Source organism: Nuphar pumila, chromosome 2 (genome assembly GCF_984573655.1).
Source record: "Nuphar pumila chromosome 2, dmNupPumi1.hap1.1, whole genome shotgun sequence".
Classification (NCBI taxonomy): domain Eukaryota; kingdom Viridiplantae; phylum Streptophyta; class Magnoliopsida; order Nymphaeales; family Nymphaeaceae; genus Nuphar; species Nuphar pumila.
In genome coordinates this window covers 120,292,615-120,317,030 of record NC_143250.1, presented here as the reverse complement: position 1 = coordinate 120,317,030, position 24,416 = coordinate 120,292,615, and the positions used below count along the sequence as shown (strand labels likewise).

At 35.4% G+C, this 24,416-nt stretch overlaps 1 protein-coding gene across 6 annotated transcripts in view; it reads left to right on the top strand.

Moving 5' to 3' along the window:
* LOC149846942 (putative cyclic nucleotide-gated ion channel 20, chloroplastic) overlaps positions 1 to 4,043 on the top strand; it is a 206,395-nt gene extending 202,352 nt beyond the window's left edge. For 5 of the 6 annotated variants that reach the window (XM_089996678.1, XM_089996677.1, XM_089996673.1 and 2 more), the window contains 3 exons: positions 1,920 to 2,082; positions 2,783 to 2,908; positions 3,741 to 4,043. In XM_089996678.1, the coding sequence (XP_089852804.1) occupies positions 1,920 to 2,082; positions 2,783 to 2,908; positions 3,741 to 3,750 (299 nt within the window). In that variant the 3' untranslated portion in view covers positions 3,751 to 4,043. The remainder of the gene's footprint in view (positions 1 to 1,919; positions 2,083 to 2,782; positions 2,909 to 3,740) is intronic. The other variant, XM_089996676.1, reaches the window with a different exon arrangement.
* Positions 4,044 to 24,416: the final 20,373 nt, after the last annotated feature.

The following is a 24,416-nucleotide window of genomic DNA, read 5'->3' as shown; positions in this document are numbered from 1 at the left end:
TGGCCATGTCTCCTACCTAGGACATGCCTCTCTCTACCTCCTCGCCTGACCATGTCCTCTTCCTTGGGATATACACCCAACCTCACACATTCCTCTCTTGTTGCATATTCTACTTATCAGACATGCCTCGTTTTTCGTGTTTGCTACTACAACAACGCAACACACTGCCTAGGCCACTCTCAGCCCTAGCCGATTGGGTGTGGCTTCTTCCCAATCAGTACGCATGTGGGAGTAGATCCTACTTGGTTCAACCAAACGCTTTAGATCTGTTTGACCCGTTCCACTTTGGAGGCCTCTCACATGGTTTTGGTTGGATAAAAAATAATATTCCTGGCTTCAGTATGCATGTTGGAGTAGATTTTGTTTGATTCATTCAGTTTATAGAGCAACCCCGAGATAGGGTTTCATATTGTAGACCCATAACCCACAAGGTGGAATGATATTAAAAAAAGAGGAGAACCGGGTAAAAACTCAGTGCCCAAAGTTCTCGCCTTGAGGGCAAGGCGAGTTTGAGAGGGGTGGTTTGTTACGGTCCTACGGACCCTTTTCTGCTCTGGGTCTGACCAACTAGATCCGGCCCAACCAAGATCTGCCTAGCTGAGACTGTGCAGAGGGAGTTTTCCTTTCTCTCAAGACTCCCAGAGAAACTCGCCCAACCTCGAGTCTTACCCAGGTTGGGACTCTGGTGTGACACCCCCTAGAGTCCTCTATAGGGTGGGAACTATGTGTATTTTTACCCTTTTGCCCTCTTGTAAATCTATAAATAGATGTACCCTGCTTAGTTTATTTTTAATGAAGATTATTGAGTGATTTCTTTTTTTTCGTTCATGTTCGTGAGTGCTCCCGAGGGAACAATTCTTTTCCCTCACCCATCCGCCGGTGCCGGCCAGTAGAGATAGTGTTTCTCCCTTCCAGTTGATGCCCTTCGCCATCTGCCTCATTTTCCGAACCCATAAGGTAAGACCACGGTTTCCAGTTGAGGAAGCGGGAGCGGGAAGCGAGGTACTTTCAAAATTTTGGAAAGAGGGAAGCATGGCACCACTTAGGAGCGAATCGGGAATCGTCTCGGAAGCGAACCGGAAGCGACCTAGGAAGCGAGGGGGAAGCGAAAAAAATGAAAAATGGGGGAAGCGAGGTGGGAAGTGCGCTTCTCATTTAAAAAGGGTGCTTCTCCATGCGTTTCGGAAGCACGATGTCCTGCGCTTCCCCACTTACCTAGGCGCTTCCGGTAACTCTGGGTAAGACATCTCTCTCTCTCCCTACCGGTTTTCCCCTTGGTCTTATCTCATGCTCAGGATACGCCCTGGCCATATGCCCCCACCACATCATTCGTGACCGTGTCCCCTTCCTGGGACACACCTCTCTCTCCCTCCCTACCTGACTGTGTCCTCTTCCCTAGGACATGCGCCCGGCCTCATGCCTGGTACTGTGTTTCCTACCTGCCGGGCACGCCTTGTTTTCCGTGTTTATTGCTGCAGCAATGCAGCCTGCTGCCCAGCCCTAGCCAATTGGGTGCTGCTTCTTCCCGAGCTTTGACCCACACTCCACAAGCCCAGGCTGCAGGACCAACCTCTCCGGGAATCGGGTCCTGACAGATATAATTCATAATGGCAAGAATATACCTAAAAAATATGCAAGATGGAAGCCAAATGACCTCTCTCTCCTCTCTCATGGCTCTTCTGCAATGAGCTCAGCAGATATCTATCTGAACTGACGGAATTCTAGATTATTCTTGCATTTAGGAATATAAAAAAAGTTGTCTTTCAGTCAACATGACTGAATATTTATTGCAAGTGGGATCAGTTAAAGTTATTTCTGATGAGTTAGCTTGTGAACTGTGTTTCTCTATAGTTCCTTTTTGTTATGTAATTCTTGGTTGTATATTTAGTTCAAGAGCTGAACATTATAATTTTCTGCAGATGGAAGGAAAATTAATTCTAAAGGACAAAGATTATTTTCTACCAGGACTGTAACATGTGTTTGTAATGTGGAAGCTTTTTCACTGCATGTTAATGATTTGGAAGAAGTCACTGCCCTTTTTGCTAGGTTTCTGCGCAATCCACGAGTTCAAGGAGCTATAAGGTTCGGCAAATTACTTTCTTTCCTGGAACATTTTCTATAAACTGTTGTATATAAGTGTTGTACTGCCCTATTTTTCACTTAATTATATTTTCTTCTTGGTTGTTGCCATGGTAGCTCTAAAATAACTAGAACACTTAGGGCATGTTTACTTGACTTCAAGTGAGAATTGTTCTCTCAGGATTGTGAGACGACGATTCTAATTTGCCCCATTTCTCATGTACAAGCAAACTTTGCAAAATGAGGCAGTGGGTGGAGCCATGTTACTCATTTGTCATGTTATTCTTAATTGCATTGTCTATCCTGTGATTTGGAATCATATGATTTTGAATCACGAGATGCAAGCAAACATGCCCCTAATGATTTTCCTCGTTTCCCAATAAACAAGCTCACAGGTGGCCCTCAGTGGATTCAAACCCAGGACCCCTCAATTTAAGAGTGCTATCCTTTGCCCTCTAATTTACATTTCAGTAAAAGTTGGACATAGTTAGCAATAGCCCCGTGGACATGAAGATTGCACCTTGGGTATTTTATTCCTTGTCCATTTTGGAGGGAATCTTGGTCAACCCTGTACAAAACTGAACTCTTTGAAAATCATCTGCATGTGGGGGCAATGTTTTTGGCAACAATGAAGACATTTCAATTCGCTTCCAATGAAAATTTCAAGCTGCACCGAATTAATGCTTTGTATTTTTGGTAAAAGGTATGAATCCCCGTATTGGAGAGCCCTGGCAGCTACTCGAATTCAGGTTGCATGGCGGTACAGAAAGCGACGATCAATTCGAATCAACAGCTCTATTTCTAATCACGAAACAAGCAGTATGTCAAGGTAGTCAAAGACTGCATGGTACATGCTTTTTATCAACCTATTTCTAAAAGTATATTTTTGTAAAATTTATGGTACTATCTACTCGGCTTGTCACTATTTTTAAGTCCCCATCTAAATATTATAGCAGAGGGCTGTATAAATCATTAATGAATTTCACTCAGTCACTTTCTGCCTTTTTAATCTCTCCTCGTCACTTGGAACGAGCATGGAAAGAAGCTCTCAGGTCATATTTTTATTAACAGTGAGTTTATTTGTAACATCTTTCCTAATGTCAAAGCTGACAAGATTGTGTTTAAGAAAATAATGTCCTTTTATGCTCTCTGTGTGACAATGGGAAATGATGCTAATGTGCCAATTTATTCTTTGCGGATTTTCTAGGCATTTATATGATTTGAGGATTTTCTATTGTGCATTACTTTGTTCGTGTCATGTAATCTTTTTTCTTTGCGACGAGGGGAAGCGAAAAAAAAAAACCGGTGGGAGTCCACGACCACCTTGCCTTACATGGCCCACCTCTGAAAGTTACGGACACCCATGCGCCAGTGGGGTTTCAGTGCCTTCATCTCGGCACCTCACTGGCCACACGGGCGACCCCACAAACTTTTTGAGCCTGAAGGAGTTCACAAGTGTCAGTGACTACTATATTATTGATGATTGACGCAATGCTTTATATGACCCAAAAGCCATCCTATCAAAAGCCCACTATCATATGCTTCAAGCTCCAAGTAAGGGCATTCATGCAATAACTATATCTATTAAGATATTTATTTTGCCATCATCTGAATCCTATGTAATCTTTTGTTATATTCTAAACTTTCGTTACTCTTAACAGGAGCAGATGAGCAGCATTCAGCATAGCAGTAATTAAAAATTCTCAATCAATAGTGGGCGATGAACCAGCTTCTCAAACAAGCGTCAAGCTTAGCTTAGTAAATTCTTTAATCAAGCAATTGTTTGAAAAACCAATTAAGCTTAATCATGGCTCTGGCTCACTAAAAAGTTTTGATAAACTTTGAATGATCCCATCATGATATGCTTTAAAGGCCATTCATGCAATTACTGCATCAATATTTTACTAATTATAGACAAGAAATAAATGCAAGACAATAAAATTGAGGGGCTTTTTGCAAAATAATCTCCACCTTATCGGTCATTTGTAAAAGAGTTTCTGCTTTATGCATTTGCCAAAATGAGCCACTGCCATTTTGTTAACCCTCTCAAGATCGCCTTTGACGTTAACAGCGGTCCCACCCTACTAACAGTAACCATCACAGAGCGAAATTTTTTTGAAAAAATACCCTACTGGCCTTGTAATATAGCATGATTTCAAAAATGCCTCACAATTTGTTGACATGTCTAAAAAAATTTATTTTAGACTTTTCAGGACATTTTTACCCTTTGCATATCTCAACAAAAAAAAGATTCGCCATTTTGCAGACATGATGAAATTCACATAAATTATTTGTACATGGCTAACTTGAATTTCAGCAAAGGATATTTGCATATGAAATGTGCGGATCTTTGAGATTTGCAAGCTCGATGCAAACCTTCCAGAATTTAAAAGTTTGAGCTCGGCAAGTTTGCTTTATACATTTGCAGCAATCTTAACATTCACACAGACATCAATGTGAACCTCCTTTAACTAAAAACTCACAAGTACGTATGTTCGCAAATGTATGTTCGACCTTCACAAATGCCTATTGTGAGTGTCTCTAACTTTACATGTTTTCTTATTGGATCAGCAGATTCGCATCACGCATTTAACTAAAAACTCACATGCGAACCTCCTTTAACTAAAAACTTGCATAATGTTTGGATGTACGTCTACAAATGTGTGTATGCAATTGTAAATATGTAAAAACCTACTGATTAAGGTAAATGGTTTTTAGTAACTCATTTTCTGCTGATCACTCCCGCTCATGGATGCATTCAATTTTTGCTATGAACCTTTCTAAATACTACGCAAACAACATTCGGAAAATGATCGCATTATACAGCAAAATTGATGCATTTTAAAAAATGTCTTGCAATTTACCAAATCCGCCAAATAGACACTTGCATGTTCTCAATCCTTTTTAAATGCTTTTACCCCTCATAGATGCGAATTTTTTATTTTTGCATATCATGCTAAAATAATACACCCATAGAACTCATCAACAGAATTGCAACTGAAGTTATGATATTCCAAAAATGATTGTGAAATTCTAAAAGATTTGCAATGAGTTTTGCACGATAATCTGCAAAAATCATAAAATTTATAAAAGTTCAATAATTATGAAATTGCGAACAAGTATTGTATGAAGTATTGCAAAATGCCAAAATATTTGCTTAAGTCCATACGTGCATAGTATAAAAGCAAAGCTAGGGTTTTACAAATACTAGTTTTTTGTGGTCTCCAACCAATGAAAAATTTTGGTCATTTTTTCAGGGTCAAGCATTGGTGGTGAGAAGATCGACGGCATTTCATCGACAGAAAATCAGTGATGTCAATTTTTTTCGGTAAGGGCTTCTTATAGTATGGGTGGCAATGGAAATGAAATTCGCAATACATTCTCATTATAGAAAACGAGAATGATGATGATGTATCCCCCTATCAAGACAAAGTCGTTGTATCTCATAATCAGTGTTCGATCACGTGGTATGGGTGGGATATGCATCATTCTTGAGGCCTCTACTCTAACAAACTGTGTATTTTTTTGATAAGCGCATCTTATGGTATGGTGGGATAGAAAACAAAAGACCGCAAGTTAGCATTTGATGCGATGATATGCAGAACAACATGAGGAAAACATACAGAAGCCCTTCGTGCCTATCTAAGATAATTGTCAATTGTTGTTTAACCATGTCCTTATCATCCTCATAGATATTTATTGGCTTCTTCACATGCCCCAAAAATCATTTTTATGACTTCTTCAACTCCTTATCCACCACTCCAGATGTTACAAAAAATATATCACTGGAAGCATCAATCGAGACAACAAAATACCTATGTATTTTTTTTTTAGGAAGGTATCATCTACCATAAAAAGTGGAGGACATCATTTAATAAACTCATCAATGCATGGACAGAAAGATAGAAACATGTACATAAATATATTGTCTATATCAGTTTGAATGAACGCTATCGATCAAGGGATAGCCATTATCAAATGAGACAATAAGCAAAAAGTATCATAAAGGACTCCTCAAATAAACCATATAGCATCAACCTAGTCAATTCATAGTCATGCCATTCTTGTTTGTAAGAAACCTCTATATCTACATCGCGACTAACGTCGTTTATGATTTCTCTTGGAGTCATCTTTGGGTCATCGTTCATGGATAACATGTGAAATCCACTTCGAAGGCACTTTTATCCCAACAAGGTTGGACACTAATCCACCACATGTATATTCACTTTGATACCTCTTCACTTTAAAGAATGTTGATTCGCTCATCTTTGTGCAATAGATCTTTTAGAAACAATCTACCATAGTTTGTGGGTTTTTTCTCATACATATGAGAGTGACGTTGTTATTGCAGCTCTTTACAAAATTTGTTTTAAAGTTATTCCTAACCACGTGATCTCTCAAAAACTCATGACAATGTTGAAGATCAGTAAACCTTTTTTCGCAAGCAATTTCATGATTGTTTGACTCTATTGATAGGTACTGAAACTATTTGCATTCGTTAAGTGTTCTATTGCATAACTCATCATACAACTGAGAAGCCTCTGCATCAATTATTCTTCATTGAATGAGAATTCATTTATTAATAACCAAGGGTTTGACTTTCCAAATGTCATTAACTTATCGTTCTCACCCACCAGTACTTGTTTCAAATCATCACTAATTTGTTCATCCCCTATCATTTCTTAGTTTGACTCAACCGACATGGTATACTCAAGATCATCACTATTGTCTGATTCTGCATTGTGCTCATCACCGTTGCTAATGCAAAATGACTGATTAGTTGCACAAAGTAAATCAAAATCATCGTGTCTATGGCTCTCTTTGCTTTAAAAATGCAATATTTCTACATTCCTTACTTTCAAGATTAACAAAAAAATAACATCTCTAGTTCAAGCATAAACTAGAAAGACTGTCAACCTTTACCTAGATTTGTCATCTACAAGTGGTTTTACATTGTTTGCAGTGATCCTCTTATCATTAACTGTTAGGAACAGTGGGATGTTCACCAGAGGTGTGAGCTCAATAGCTGATGTTTAAAATAGATGCACATTATCCACAAGATTTTCATTATTTCATTCTTATATATCACTTCTGACTACGTCTTGTGTAGCTTTACTAGCAACTAAAAAAATGTTGCCCCTATATAACATTTGATTATACATCATTGTTGTCTAAAAGTTGTGTTTATATATCTTCACTATCTAATTTTGGAGTGCACTTATACCGAAGGACTATTAACTCTTTCATATTTTTTGTTTTACGAGACATTAATGCTACAAATTCCTTAAAATTATTGTTTTTAGAGGCCATTATAGATCTACAAATGGGTTGTTTAATGCTATAATAATTTACAAATACCATTTTAGCAGTCATTATAACTACCTACACCAACCATACAATGTATCACTCAGTTAACAACTCTGAAAACCAATAACCCACAACCCCTATTCAATGTTTGTACACAGTCAACCCCAACCACATCTAACTAATTGAATGTGCCCTAGCCCTAATCAAACATAGATAAATATTAACAAAACCACTAAATATTGACACAACAAACAAAAATAACTATATGCAAAAATCCTTAAAGATCGTAAACCCTAAATGGTAAACAAGGAAAAAAAAAGATATTGCAATCTTAATAGCTAACCGGAGAAGTGGAAGAGAAAGATAACACAACTTTGCACGAGATGGAGCAAACAACTTTCACAAAAATTATCGGGGTTGGGGTTCTAGAAGGAGGAGAATTGGGGTTACCACTCTTTCCAGATACAAACGAGAAAAAAAAAACTAAAATTGCATTTATATAGGATGAAATTTTGCAAAAAAAAAAGGAATTTTGCAATATTGAACTTTCGTAACTTTTATGATTTTCACAGATTATCGTGCAAAACTTATCATGAGTTTCACAAAAATTTTAGAATTTCATAATTGTTTTTAGAATATCGCAACTTCAGTTGCAATTTTGTTGTTGAGATCTGTGGGTGTATTATTTTAGCATCAAGACATGTGAAAATCATAAATTCACACCTGTGAGGGGCAAAAGCATCTAAAAATTTTTGAGAACCTGCCAAGCATGTCCATTTGGTAGATTTGGTAAATTGTGGGGCATTTTTTAAAACATGCCATTTTTGTAGTACAGTACGATCACTTTTTAAACAACATTTGTAATACATTCATGTTAGATTTAAATTAATGTATAAAAAAAATGCAAAGGTAACACTTACATCACCAGTCAATAATGCCTCTATGTCAAATGTATACTCAGTGCTCCATGTCTACAAGTGGTTGTTTAATTTCAACCTTTCTTCTGCTACATTTTTCATTAGGTGTTTTATCTATGTTTTGTCCACTCAACATTTCCTATCACAAAAGAACTAAGATATACATAGAAGACATAAAAGACAAGTGTCTAATGTCTGTGAATGTCATACACACATTTTTTGATGTACATTCAAACTTTATGTCAGTTTTTAGTTAAAGGAGTTTGCATGGTATCTGTGAGAAGGTTGTGATGCCCATAAAAATGTGATGCGAACCTGTCGAGCTCGAATTAGAAAACATAAAATGTTCGTATCATATAAAAAATGTTGTCTCATATCCAAAGTCAAAAATAGCCAACTTTATTAACACCTTTTTACACTTCACTTTTACGAAACTCATAATGTTTGCACAATATATCACTTTGCTCATCGGGTATCGCAAACTCCCACTTAAAAGGAGGTCTACATGCCTTTTTTGCAGACATAATAAAGTTTACATAATCATATTTGTGAACATCATGTTAAACTTAAACCTCAAAACTCCGCAAATACCTGACTAAGTTTGCATATATAATACAAAATTTACATAAAAAAGGTGTGAACCTCATGTTAAATTGAACTTTGTAATGTACTATCGTGTATTTTCGTACTTAGTCATTTTATGAGATTTTCAAAAATTTGGCTAAGTCTGGGAGAAAAAATGTTTGGGGATCAGTTTTTAGACTGATGTCTTTGAGTTTGGGCTTAGCCCAGGTCCCATTGACAAGGTCGTAACGAACCATTCGAAGCGAGATAAAAAGTTTATTTTTTGACTTTTAAATTCAAGCAAAATTTGAGTTATTTTTGAGCAAAATTTAGAATTTGATATTCATGTAATATGTCGTTGGATGCGTCTTAGAATTGTGAGCGCAATGACATTTTACTTTCCTGAATTCGAGTTCTAGATGGCCTAGAAATCACGTTTTTTTTTTAAAGGAGTAGTTTGTCGGTTTGGATCTAGATTTGATCAGGTTGAATCCAATGCGTATGATCTGAATTATTATGGATTTAGATCTTATTTAAGACCTACTTTAATCTAGATTTAAACCAGATCTTGATCCATTTTTATTTTGGATATGGGTTTGGATTTTGGATCCAGATCTAAATCTAAGCCCAATATTTTTTTGGCTTTAAATTCAATAAAAAACTTTAATTTGGGGTTTAATAAGGTTAAGAAGCCTTCCAGGTTAATTTGTCTATTTTTGGAAGCATTTAGATGATTTTTAATTAATTAATATTTAATAATTAATTATATTATATTATATTAATTTCAAATTTCAATTTAGAGCTAAGTAGGACTTCTTAAAGAAGTCTTCCTACTTACCTAAGAAGGTTTAAGAAGATTTGAGAAAGTGTTTTAAAAGAATTGAGAAGTTTTAGAAAAAAAAAGTCAAGAAAGGATTTTTTTTTTAAAACAAGTTTGGAAACTTGGGAGAGTTCTCATATTGGGAACTCTCCAGCCCTTTTTTTTTTTGAGGGGGGGGGGGGGGCGTCACCCCCCTCTCCCACTCTTTATATAAAAAAAAAAAAAAAGAGGAAAAGAGGAGAGAGAGAAAGGGAAGGAGATGAAAGAGAAGAAGAAGAAGGAAGACATTCTTCTCCAAGCATCCAGCCTCTTTCCACCATCATCTTTCATTTTTTCTCCAAATTTTGCAAAGATATGGGTCTCTTCTTTTGAAATAAGTGAGAAATCGATTACCGATTCGATTCTCATGCTATACCTTGGTGTAAACCATGGTAGAAGAGTAGATCTATGGGTTCACTCTAAAATACACTGAAGGGAATCCATGGATCCTCTTTCATGTATGCGTTTTTTGTTCTTTTCATCCTTTCAAAACTAAAATTTTGTACATAGTTTTTTTTAGGTTAAAACAAAATTTATTTCATGACAAGAAATAGTTTATTTATGTGTTTACATACTAATATTGTTGATGCATGAAAACGCATATGAAAGCCATGGTGTATGCATGTATTTTTTTTAGAAAATGTATAAGTAAAGGCATGCTCAATGAAATCTTTGAACAAGTATGCTTTGTCGAATAAGTATTCACACATAGATTTAAAATTTATGTTGTTTTCCTTCGGACACGCATATGTTCGGTTTTGTTTATGATCATACATGAACGATATCATGTGTAAGCATGCATAGTTATGTTATAAATCTGTAAATGCCTGCCAGAGTAAATTTAACCAAGTCTTAATAAATGTTTTCCATTCTTATGAATATGTTTAGTTTAGCTTTATAAAAAAAAATGGAGAACCGGGTCATTTGAGGACCCCAGAGAGTTTTTTTTTTATTGGGCCTCTGGCCAAACCTATCATTGTGCTGACAGGTCTGTCAGGCTCGGCTGGACCGAATCCAGCCGGCCTGGCAAGGGTCTATCGAGCCACAAGGCTCAGCCGAGTGGTTCGGCTGAGCCAACCCAAGTTAGAAAATAATAATAATAATAATAATAATAATATTAATATTTTGTGGATGTTACTATTGGGCCTAGCCGACCTGTAGTCGACTGAGTCCTTGGGACAGTCAGCCCCAGCTGACTAGGTCGGTTGGGTTGAGTGGCTGACCCAACCGACTAGGTCGGCTGGGTGGTTTGGCTACGTGCCAGACTTATTAAAAAAAATATGTTTTTTTTTATGATTTGTCGTTGTTCAGTCTTGACAACACACACAGGTCTAGGTTGGGCTTGTGCATGGGCTGACTCAGTTAGCCCGACTTGGCTAGCAGTCCGGCCTGGGGGTGAATAGACCTGACCCAACTGACTAAGGTCAGTTGGACCTGTTTGGGACCCCAGCCGACTAGGTTGGCTCGGTGTAAGCCTTTAAAAAAGAATATATATATATATATATATATATATATATATATATATATATATATATATATATATATATATATATATATATATATATATATATATATATATATATATATATACACGTATATGTTTTAAAAATTGAATGTGGCTTAAATCGATGATTTGAGTCGAACGGTGCATTGATGTTTATTTCAAATAGAAACAGTGCATTACATATGCACTTGATAAAAAGAATATGCGTTAATATTCACTTCAATGATAAACAGTTCATTAACAGTATGTGCATTAATGTGTATACGTTCATTTCAAAAAGAAGCAGTGCACTTATGGTCATGTAAACATTGATAAAAATATGCAGTGATGTATGTGTTTGTTCCAAAGTGAAACAATACATTTACAATTACGTAAGTATTGATAAAATATGCATTTGATGTGTACATGTTGTTCCGAAGAGAAACAATACATCAATAGCTATGTGTACACGTGATAAAAATATGAAATTTGATGAGAATATGCATTGTTGTGTATAAGCAAAGTTAATGAGAGCATGCACTGTTATGTATATGCTAACTTATTGAGATCATGTAATTGACATGAACATGCACACTTGATAAGAATATGCATTTACATGAATATGTACACTCAAAGAAAACATGCATTGACTTGAATATGCATAAGATGAAAATATGCAATTGACATGATTATGCGTAATGAATGAAAGCATACAATTGACTTGAATATGTGCATTACATGAAAGCATGCACGTGTCACTATTATATGAACTAAATATAAACATGCTTCCAAATATTTTTGGTTCCTGCGCATAGTTGAAATTTTCATATATGAATATGCATTTAGAAAGCATGTGATCTATTTCATATATGGTATATTATGGTTTTTGCATATGATGCATCAATGATCGAAATGAATCGTCGTGGACATGGTGGGCCTCGAGCTTTGGTTTTGCTCCTTTTTATTTATTTTAAATGCATCACAAAAATTACATAAATAATTTGCACTGTATTGCACTATTTTATGCTTTTCCATAGGCTGTAGTGTGAAATATCAAAATGGATCCAGATCCATTTTCAAAATTCAATTTTTATTTCAAATCAATTTGGAGATTTCAAATTTAAAATCAAAATCTAATTTTTATCCCCAATTTCAAGATAAATCTTTAAAATTTTTGAAACCAAAATCAATGTTTTGTAAAAATTCTTAAAATTTCAAATTTGGATCTAGTTTTGCCCAAATTGGATTTCATAAATCAAAATTGAATTTTTGAAATCTTATTATTTCTAAAATCCCTTTTTTTTACTTTCATATCTCATTCCTCTTTTTCCTTAATTTTTAAAATCGAAAACCAAAAATACTATTTTCAAAGAAGGGCATCATTTGACATTTTTACCAAAATCGTCTCGCAAGAGAATGTGCGAGCTTTTGCCTTTGTTTGTATGTTGAAATGAAAATTAAAGAAATAGGTTAATCATAATCAAATAAAGATAAAAGAACAATGTAATATACGTTCTGAGATCTCCCATCGTTAGAATGAGAATTTTAGAGTTTCGGTTTTGGGGGACCACAAGGATATAAAAAACTCTGTGTGCGCTATTATTACCCCTGAACCCAATATTGAGGTTCTTTCTTCTGACCACAGTTTTAGAGAGAGTCTGTCACTTTACCTGAGGGTGGTATGTAGACACAACTGTTGTTTTGGTATACCAAAAAAAATGGTACTTATAGATGGGTGGTCTCTGGTGTCCCCAATATTAGATGGGTGGTCTAATGTTTTGAAGGTTGTTTTGGTTGAGAGCTAAGTTTAGAACCCAGTAATAAAATACATATTGTGTACTAAGCTACTCTGGAAACCTAACTTGACCTCGGAGATTTTACCTGTTTGGTGAATCCGAGGACAATGGTAATAAAGAAAGAGAAATTTAAATTATATGCATTTAATAGAGACATACATATGAAAAGAAAGTTCTAAAAAGAGGTAATAATTTATTCATGCATTGCACTGAAGCCATGCATATTCCTGCTATGCATTAGATCATGCATGTTTACTTGTTCCCTTAACTGTTAAATGTTGGTGAATGCATAATGTTGTTCTCTAATGCATGTTAAATGATTATATTGCTTAAATTGTGATCTCTGTTAATTATTAAATGTTTCTTCATGCTTAATAATGGTCTTTAATGCATGAATGCTTAATCGAATTATGAATTTGTTATAATTGCATACCTCTAAAATATTGCATGAATTCATATATGTATTCTTTATGCTCATTTATTTCATTAAAGAGATTCGTATGCAGAATTCCTTAAATTTTTGACACCCTATTTCTGTGGTTTTTTGCAACCGCAGAAGATCAGTGAAGTGACTCACTTCTAGGAGAGCTATGAGTGTTACATGTTTGCTAGACAGTTTCACAGATAGACAGCATGGCTCTGCTTTGCTTTACTTTTTATTTACATTTAATTGTTCATGCACTCTGAATTTACTTATGCAATTGTCTCAAGACTATTTCTTACTTAATTAATAAAACTTTGGTTTGTTATGGTGTGGATGATAAATGTAAGATCCCTTGTGGTTGGTTGAGTTGTCCAATGGTGAGTGGAACTGTAAAGGCCCCGAGTCTCTAGGAATATTTTCACAATGGTTTTAAAAAAAAATTTGCATGTTCAAGGGGTATGAGTTGGGGTCGTTAGATGTAACCTTACAAATATTTTAATCTGTATATACCTCACAAAGTTCACATAAAAATATATGTGGTTAAATTATATCACATAACTTCGCAAATAATGTATGCAAAAAATGATAAATATTGATGAAGAAGTCTGCATACATTATTTGTGAACAATGACCAATTATGAGGATGTGGAAGTTCATAAAATGAACATTGCCAGCTTTGAAAAGGCATTTGGATTAAAAATGAGCTTCTTGATAGATCGGAAAAATATTTTGAAAAATAGAGAATAAATTGTATTCAGGGAAATCGCCCAATTTTCAATAACTGAATTGACGGAATAATCAATGAAGATCTCTAGAAAGATTTTTTTCTTTTGCAATTTGATCATGATTATCGAACCCGTAGATGGTGATTGGGTCGGGGATGTATTCCTCTTCTTTGATGCCCAAAGCTTTGGCTGTCATTTTCAGACATATATTGAAGTTGTTGCCTCCATCTATCAACACATGAAGAACAGACATTCCTCTGGTTCGAATCACAACATAAAGAACGTTGTTGTAAAATACATGAGGCTTCGGGAGATCCTCATCTGAGAAAGTAATGGGAGCATTTGTCATGGCCTGATTGACTATCTGAGCCATGTTTTCAAGAGCTATGCTCGGCTTCACCTTGATTTTTCACAATAGATCATCCAACATTTGCTGATGTTTGGCGGAAACTTGTGCTAGGTCCAGAATTGAGGCATTAAATAAGGCAATTATCGACTTTTGTGCAGATGTCACACTTTTCTCTGGGGCATGCTTGATGAAGTGTTTGAGAAATTCGGGAATTCCTTAGGTAGCTTTAGAGGATGCCTTGGCAGGTTTTGCAGATACCTTCATTTTGCCGAAGGCTGAGATAAGGTTCATTTTCTGAGCACTGGACTGAGTCTGCTGCAGTACGAGGACCTGATGTTGAACTTGCATATCTCTCTTAGAGCATGGCCTGATATGCTCTTGCGGCTGAAAGGGTTGTTCAGAGATGACCACTGTAGAATGATGGGGAAATGATTTTTTTAGAATTTTCATATTTTCATCTTCGGCACCCTCTACCAGAAGATCTTTGTCAATAAAATTCTAAACGATGTTCTTGAGAATAAAGCAGTTCTCAGTATTGTGCCCCACTGTTCTGTGAAATTTGCATAATTGGTCCTTGAATTTTTTCATGGACACAGAGGGATCGACTATATATATATATATATATGCATGTCAATATATAGAAAAAGGTATTAAAGGCAAAATCATAATTTTTTTTATTTATTTTTTAAATTTTAAATGTGGGCTAATCAAGGCTTTAAAGGCTTCATTGATTGAGCTCAATCTTTAGATTAGCATGTTTTGGCTGGGAAAATCAAACTCGATTCAAAGGCATATCTTATTGGCTGAGGTATCATGATATTTTTAAGATTCATTTTTTTAAATCATTCATACTTTCTTAAAGTGCAAGAGTGTTTCACAAGGTTGCCACGTGCCTAGTTTGAGCTCTAAAAAGATGCAACTTTGTCTACAAAGTATTTTATTTGTTATTTGTAAGCAAAAAATAATAATTTATTCCTAAGAAAGCCTAAAATTAAGTCGATGTATTTATAAATGGTAATTGATGAGAGTGGCTGATAGGGTTGAGAAACGAGATGAACTACTCATGACTAAGCTTGTAAATAGCTCATAAAATAGGCTCAGCAAGCAACAAGTGTTCTGTTCTGCTCTGCTATGCTTGTATAGGCTCCTTAACAAATAATAAACATATTTTATATCATAGAGTGTACGTAGGTGGTTGAAGTGTTTGGCTTGCAAGCAATAAAGTTCAAATCCTATTACTTCATTCGGTAGGTCTGAGCTTCGTTGAGTAGGTTTAGAGTCTAATTTTTTTATTCTTTTTAATTTTAAAAATATATGTTCTTGTTAACCAGCCAAATTAAACTCGGCTCATTTAACTCATGCTCCCCCATGAGTTCAAGCTTTGGCTCAGTTCGCCAGAAGAATGAGCCGATTTTGAACACCCTCTATTGGATTCATTCAGCTGGTTTACAGACCCAGTGCCAGCTCATCCGGAGGTACTAATGTGGTGAAATATGGGAATGCAAAAGCAAGAAGAGTGTGTGGCTTTTTGAGGTGGAGAGGCACTACGACTATCCCATCCCATGCATGCCACCAAAAGTACAAACATGACCAAATTCCAATGTCACAACTCTGTACTTATAGATACATAATGGCCACCTTGGTACTTTTAAGAACATCAAGTCCCTGTTTGGGAAGTGTCAGTCGGCAGGAATTAAGGATGCAGTTATGGAATCCTTAAAATTTGTGGTTTTAACAAATCCACATGGTAGTTTGGGATAAGAGGAAGGGTTAAGTTGGGGATTTATCACTTCCATTGTGCAGCTGTTTGGAATGCGGTTGAAAAGCTGAAATTAAAACTGGAAGGGTCATCAGAGCAGTCTCCGGTGTGAGAAGAATTGGTGTAGCATTTGTCAACTACAACCTCATTTAGGTGGAAAGTGGAATGTGGAATTGGTGTCAAATGCCACCTGAGTTCCATCATTTTCCTACAACTGCATCCATCCCAAACAACTTTGGTGCTCGGTATTCCCCACTTCCCACTCCGACGCTTAGTTTCCAAACAGGGCCCAGAAGGAATTGACAGTCTTGGATTAGAACATGCAAATTCCCAAACACAATAGTTGTTTGACATAGTCCATCAAACTCATGAATGCAAATGGTGTGAAAATAATTAAAATTGTTTGCCCCTACAAGGGCTCCACCTTTCTAACTAGGTGCAACCCTGGCTTGTCACTTGACATGGGATGACCAAGAACCCACACTGAGTGCTCCTTGCTACAAGGTTGAAGTTGAGTATACTCTCCAGCAGGCAGGGAGGACCTCAATGACTTTACCAACCAGAGGCCTGCCAAGTATGTATGGTCTGTGATAAGGGTGTTTTACCCTAGGCCTAGCAAACCAAAATAATAATAATAATAATAATAATAATAATAATAATAATTAAATTGTTTGTGTATGGATTAATTTATGCTCATGATGGAGGCCTTTATTTTCTGATTGACACATCGTCTTCAAATCACATTTTATTGCATATAAGCATCATTTTTTAATATTTAATAGATCAAATGAGAAAAAAAAGGCACCCCAATACCTATATTCAAAGAATAAATTGTCCATCCAATAATTTTCTCCTTTTTAGAATAATCACCAGCTTTTTAACAAAAAATTTAATAGGAAACAACTTTGGTAGATTACTATACGCCATGATATTTGTTTTTTTTTATAGTTCAAGGGAAAATTTTCACATCATCGTCCACACATTGGTTGGCCTCCTGTTGGTAAAACCCTTGAGGTCTCCCCTGCCCACTAGGGAGTACACCCAGCTTTGATTCTCGGGGCATGTGATGTTACCCGTGAGTTTGGAACTTGTGATTCCCCATCAACTTGGTGACATTCACTGGTCGCCCCCTACCAGATGAGCGGAGCCCATGATATTGCATTTTTCACAGGTGAAACTGAGAATACTGCCGATATTTAAGGCAAGGAAAGAAAAATGTTGCAATTTCGGGTAATTTAGGATGTTAAAATACTTCAAATTTTCAAACTTACGCTGGGCTGATAAAAACTGTGAAGAGCGTGAAAATACCTAAACACTTTTAAACACGATAATAATTTAAATGGAATTTTTCAGAATGGCACCAAACTTTTTGGCATAAATAAAAAAATGCACCTACTTTTTGAAAATTTTCAAAAAAATACCAAAGTTTTGTTTATGCAGACCAAATATAAACTTTTTTTAAAATTGATTGTAGTCACTACTAACTTATCCTGAATTAGCATTTTACTCTCTAACAATTAGAATATACACTTGGTCTTATATGCCCACTAGGTTTGTAGGGATTATAAATTTGGAAGATTTTGATTTGCCATCTTCCTTGTTTTTTATTTTGTGCTTTTGGCCTATCCTTAAAACGTATATTGATATTTAGATTAGCGTTGAGCAGCCCGCGGGTGGCCGATGGCTCAGCCTGAATGGGACGAGCTTGGGCCTAGTTTTTGAAAGAAGACCCCACCTGAACCATGCCTAAACCCAACCAGACAAAATCTTGGGTCGAACCAGGCCAGTCCATGGGCTAACATGTGTGTGTATATATATATATATATATATATATATATATATATATATATATATATATATATATATATATATATATATATATATATATATATATGAAACTCCTTTTTCGATAAACAAGCCACAGACAGGCGGCCACACATCCAAAAAAAAATCAAAAAAGACCTTTTAGCAGTGGTCCTTGACCGTCACTAAAGGCTTGTTTCCACCGAGGTCTTTAGTGGAGGTCAAGACCGCCACTAAAAACCTTCTTCGGTGCAAAACCGTCCAATTTGCGTTGGGCATTTTGTATTGTTTGATGATAGGGGCACCTCTCTCTCTCTCTCTCTCTCTCTCTCTCTCTCTCTCTCTCTCTCTCTCTGTGTGTGTTATATAGATAGAGAGATGGTCCACCCCTTGTCCTCCCCTGCAAAATGTGCATGTTGAATATGTTTTTTTGGCTAATTTGATCATATGGATGTGTTCTTCATGGTTGAAAACATATAATAGTTTTGGATCAAACTTTGTTTATGTGTAGATAGAATTTTATAAGGATCCAAAAATAAATAATTCTAAAATTTGTAAAAGTTTATATTATAAAATCTTACCTACACATCAAAAAACTTTGATTTTTGAATCATGGAGATCACATCTATATGATCAGATTTGCCAAAAAACATATTTAATATACAGATTTTGGAGAGGACAAAGTGTGAAGCATCCCCTTCTATTATATTTATATATATAGAGAGAGGAATGAAAACCTGCCCACTAAAAAACATGTCAAACCTACCCATTAAAACCTGGATCCACCTATGATCAAATGCATCACTTCATGCCGATGATAGTTGGTGCATCACCAGTGGTTGTCGGATGATGCCAAAAAACCCGATCTCTATAACTATGCAGGGCTTGAGTACAATAAAATGGGTCACATCACGAAAATATCGCTGATCGTCGATCCAATACCACCATTGGAAAGATCTTAATGTGTAATATGCCAAAAAGTACCTGTCTCCCCCGGATTATGCCAGAATTGGTCAGAATATTCACTGAAAGTTGCAATTGCACCACTAGTGGGTAGGTTTGGCATGTTTTTTAATGGTCATATTTTTCTTCATATATATATATATATATATATATATATATATATATATATATATATATATATATATATATATATGGGTAGTACCAATACCATATGGTACCTGAATGCTTGGGACTTTCAATTTCCATGTTTTTTTTAAATTCTGACCTTATAGATCTGTTCAGCATGATTGATTTAGTGGAAATTGACACTTAGATCATTTGATTCCCATGCATGGATAAGTTTTTATAAGGTTTAAAAATCAACTATCTAAAATTTTCATAAATTTTTTTAGGCTTCAAATATCATTTTTTACATCCAAAATTCAAGAGTCAATTTCTAGTAAATCAATCATGGTGAACACATCTCTAAGGTCATAATTTTGAAAAAATACCCAAAAAAATCTTAGTGGGTAGGGTTCGTATCTGATAGGTTTTCATTTCTCATATATATATATATATATATGTTGGCTACTAAAGAAGGTAAGTAACTAATAAGTAGAAATTACTTTTTTCTTCAAAAAATTCTAATTTTTTAGATCGAATGTTATGGATGTGATCTACATGTTTAGTTTAATAGGAAACTTGTTTTGAATCATGTGATTATCACAATTAATTACGTTTCTAAAGGTGTCCAAAAATCAATGGCCAGCAATGTGCCAAAATTGCATAACTCAAAATATTGCATTTTTATATGAAAAATATTTGCTACTAATGAAGGTAAGGAACTAATGAGTTAGAAATCATAGGTGAAGTTGCATCGACTCAATCTAACCACATATATGTGTTCAGCATGATTTGTTTGCTAAGGATGAAGCCTTGGTTCGTGCCTTTCTGATGTAAAAATATGATCTTTTGAGTTATAAAATGTTGGTATATTGTGGGCCATTGATTTCTAGACTCCTTTAAAAACCTAATTATTTGTCATAATCACATGATTCAAAACAAGTTTTCTACTAAACAAACTGGATGGGCCATAAGCTTTGTACTAGACCTAATCCTAACACAATTAGTCAATGGGTTGGTGTTGACCAGGCCTGATCCATCAATAGCTCTGTCAAACTCGTCTACTAACTAGGCCAGGCCAGCTTGCCGGTTGTTCGCAGGGCTGGTAAATGAGCTAAATAAGTCGAGCTTGGGTTGTTTGGGCTTGACTCGTTAAGTCACACCCCAGCTCGATCTCAACTTGTGAGCTAAATAAGTCGAACGATGAGCTGCTTGTTTCCTAGCCCTAGTTGTCTGGCCTTAATTTATATCATTCATTCTTTTGCCGCCACAAACTAGTTCAACTTAAGAAAAGATGGTGAGAAGTTTGATGGAGAAGAAAAAATGATTAATAAATTTTTAAAGGTTGTTTGGCTTCAAAAAAAAAAGTGGTTAAAGTAAATTTTCACTATAAATTTTACAAATAAAGATGCAACTTTTCGGGATTGTCGGCGAATTAAAAAATATGACAGATCTGACCATTTTATTTTTTTTAACAATTTTGCCTTTTGTCACTAGGGATGGCAGTGGACTGGGAGGGGGGGGGGGGACCGGGTGTCGCCTCACCTCACCCCATTTTGGTCGGAGATGGAGGACATGAAACGCAAATGAAGGTTAAAATCAAAATCCATGAGGTGATGGAAGCAGGGATGGACTTACGCATTCTCCTCCCCCGCCCTGCCCCATCCTCGATCCCCATTAGTAAAATAATTAAAATACCCTTCGATGGTTCAACTTCCTTCTTTAAGGATGACAATAGATCGAGAGAAAATGGGGTCATGCCTCGCCCCATTTGGACTGGGAATAGAGGACATGAAATGGATCAAAACCCGTGCATGGATGAAGGTGAGGATAGAGGGCAGAATTTTGAGACGGGGTGGGGGTGGAGACCTTGTCCCCTGCATCCGGCCCAGTCCACTGCCATCCCTATTTGTCACCTAAAAAATTAGGTGTATGTGGTTAAATCACTTGTCTAAGTTGTCACCCAAAAAAACCAAGAGCCATGATTTCAACAAAGGCGCTTGATTTTTGAAGCCACCAAAAAAGAAAAACTTTCAAGAAAAAAAAAGTTAAATTGTCATGTTTGACATATTTTCTAGTTTGCCACCAGTGATAGTAGTGTGACAAAAATTAGTGTCATTTAGGTCATTGTTCATAAGTTTAGTATTAAAGCTCTTCTTGAGTTTCTTTTGATAACAAACTCTTAAAATTCTTAAAATATAGGTGCATCTTTTAATCATGTTGAAAACTTAGTGTCAATTTAAAATTACTTACTAAACTTAAAGCAGAAAAATGAGAAAGGAATGTCTGATTATTTGATGGACAAATGGTGTATAGATCATGCTTTATACTTGTTATAAAGTGACATGGAGCTGAATTTTATCCAACTTAACCACCATATTTTTTTAATTGGAGTAATAGAGATTAATCTTGGGCACCATGCTTCCTTCTTATGTTTTCTTGTTCATTCTTCTCTTTTTTTTTCTTTTTCTTTTTTTTTCTTTTTCTTTTAATCGATTGCACATTGGTAGGCTTTCAAAAAATGACCGTACTATATTGTAAAAATGATGTGTTTCACTATAAGCCTCAGAATTTGTTATAATGTGCTTGATGACCAAAACCACAAATAGCCAACTTTGGTAAGACATTTTTACCCTTTGTGATATATCACTCAACTCGTCAAGTATCGCAAACTCCCACTTAAAAGGAGATCCACAAGTTTTTTTTTTTTTGACATCATGAAGCACACAAAAAATTTATGTTATTTATATGGTCTTCTTTGTTAATCATAAAATTATATATATTTAGTAAAATCATATATTTTATAATAAAATTGCAAATACCTCACTTAAATGTGTGTTCGTACATATTTTATGGTCCTCATGAAGCGCACAAAAACAAGTTTTCTGAACCTCCTTATGAATGTAACTTCACAAATACCATAGCAAAATCACATATATATGGTACTTATAGAATGTGATTTCCATGTTTTCAGTTTTTTGTGGTATAAAAGGCAATTATCTTCACCCTATGGCTATTTTCATATTTTTTAGGGTTTCTTTGTGGTTCCCAACTTGCTTGATCTTTTGCAAAAAATATTGACTTTTTCAACAATTATTTTTGTTTACTCTTTTCTGATGATTCATCGATGGCACTTCATTGTTGCATTCTGATGAAGTTGTGGCTCCGATTAGGTCAAAATATGACTTTTATGCAAATAATATATATATAGTTTTATTTTCATTCTAAACTTTTTTTTTGTAGAAATAAGCATCATCAAGGCCCATTGTATTTTTGTGTAGTTGTTTGCTTGTCTTGTATTTTATTTAATATTTTTTACATGATTTATCATTTATGGTTTGACATGTTGTAGATGATTTGTGTGTATTTACTTGTTCTTTATTTAATTTTTGTTGTTTTTGTGTTAGTGTAATGGGTATTGGGTTGAATGTGTTGGTGTAATGCGTATTTATTTTTTGCGTAGGTAGTTAATGATGGCCTCAGTATTTGTTAATTTATATTATCGTTTCGCTGATAATCGTAGCTAGAGATCTTTATAGGTCCCTAAAAATATTAGCTTTCGTTAAGCATACAAAATTAACATAATTAGGTTAAAATCACATATATACATCATTGTTCATAAATCTGTTTTGGTGGTTTGCAGAAGCACAAATAACTCGCGGAAGGAAGCACAAATAACAATATGTTAGAATACTGATGGTTTGCAAAAAAATTATTTGTCAGGAGTTGTTTAATAAATTCTTTCTTTGTATTTATATAGTCTTCTTTAATGAATTACTGTAATGTTGTATGTCTTCTATGTATATCTTAGGTAGTTCACGATAAATACTTATAAACTATACCAGAAACATTACAGTAAAAAGTCGTTCAAACCCTCATCTCTAACCCCAAGCAAGGAAGCAATTGTGGTATCCGGGATACTTGCAAAGGTTGGTGAAGAAAGTCAAAATGAGCCAAAAAAGTATAAATTTTACAAAGATCCTTGGATGTCAAGTGATGCAAGTGTTAGGTTTGCACGTTCGTTTGTTTATTTTTTTGTTATATTTGTATGTTTGTATGTATAATCAAATGAATCTAATATGAATGTACCACATATATAGCATTTTTCATGATTCATAGAAAGACTCAACAAAACCTACAATCGAGACATGAAAAAAGGATATAATGTCACACCCGAATTTTTACCAATAATTTTTTTTAAACCTTGGTGAAATACTTTTAGCTTTATTCAAAACATATAAAAGTTTTTCTAAATCATTTCAATCAAACCAAGATCACTAATGAGAATGGGTTTAATCACTTAGTCAAAAATTGTCATATTTCATTCATTCATAAAATATACGAGTTTTTACATAACAACCCCAAAATCCCAAAAGGTCCTCCAGAAAAATGTCTCAAAGTCCATATGTCAAAATCCACGAGCCTCTAGTGTCTTCTGCATTCTATTCCACCTTCGCCTTAGTCTCTAAAATTTTTAATGATGACGGTGAAAAACAACTTGTCATTATATGGTATGAGCCAAAACAAAAGCCCATTAAACAAAGATCATTAATTCTCAAATACAAAGAGTCAACCCCTCTCATAGGAGTTGACATTCAGGTTTACTCAATAAAAGAGTACAACTCAAAGAGAGTTGACTCACAGACTAAAGAGCACACACACAAAAAGCTTTGACCCTAAAATCCCAAGAGTCGACCCTCAAAAACAAGCTTAACATCAATAGACCCAAAAATGAGTTGACCCTTTACAGTCAAGGTTCGACCCTTAAAAATACAGAACATCAATTACACAAGAGGAGTTGACTCACCAAGCACAAGGGATGACTCTCATAATAAAAAATCATAACTATATTCAAAATGAGTCAACTCCCCAACCATAGGAGTCGACCCTCAACTGTAACCAAACCTCAATTTAAAACAAACAAGGGTCGACCCTCTCAACTCAAGAGTCGACCCTCAGTGCCCATGGCACCAACTCACTGACTCATGCCATGCCTACTTTCATATGCATGAATATTTTATTAAATCTTTCATTTAATTCTTTTTGCTTTGTATGTGATGCTTAACATACACCTTCTTCTTACGATTATGTTTTTTATCCAAGGAGCAGCACTCTTCTGGCCCCTGTGAGCATCTTCAACCTATCCAAGGGTGTTTATTTAACCAGTACCTTATGTCTTTTAACCGTTGAACAATAACGAGACACCTGCACTAGAGTTCAGGACCCTTAGTCAAGGCGTCCCTCTCTCCAGAACCCAGAATATGAAAACCTTATCCCTTTTTTAAG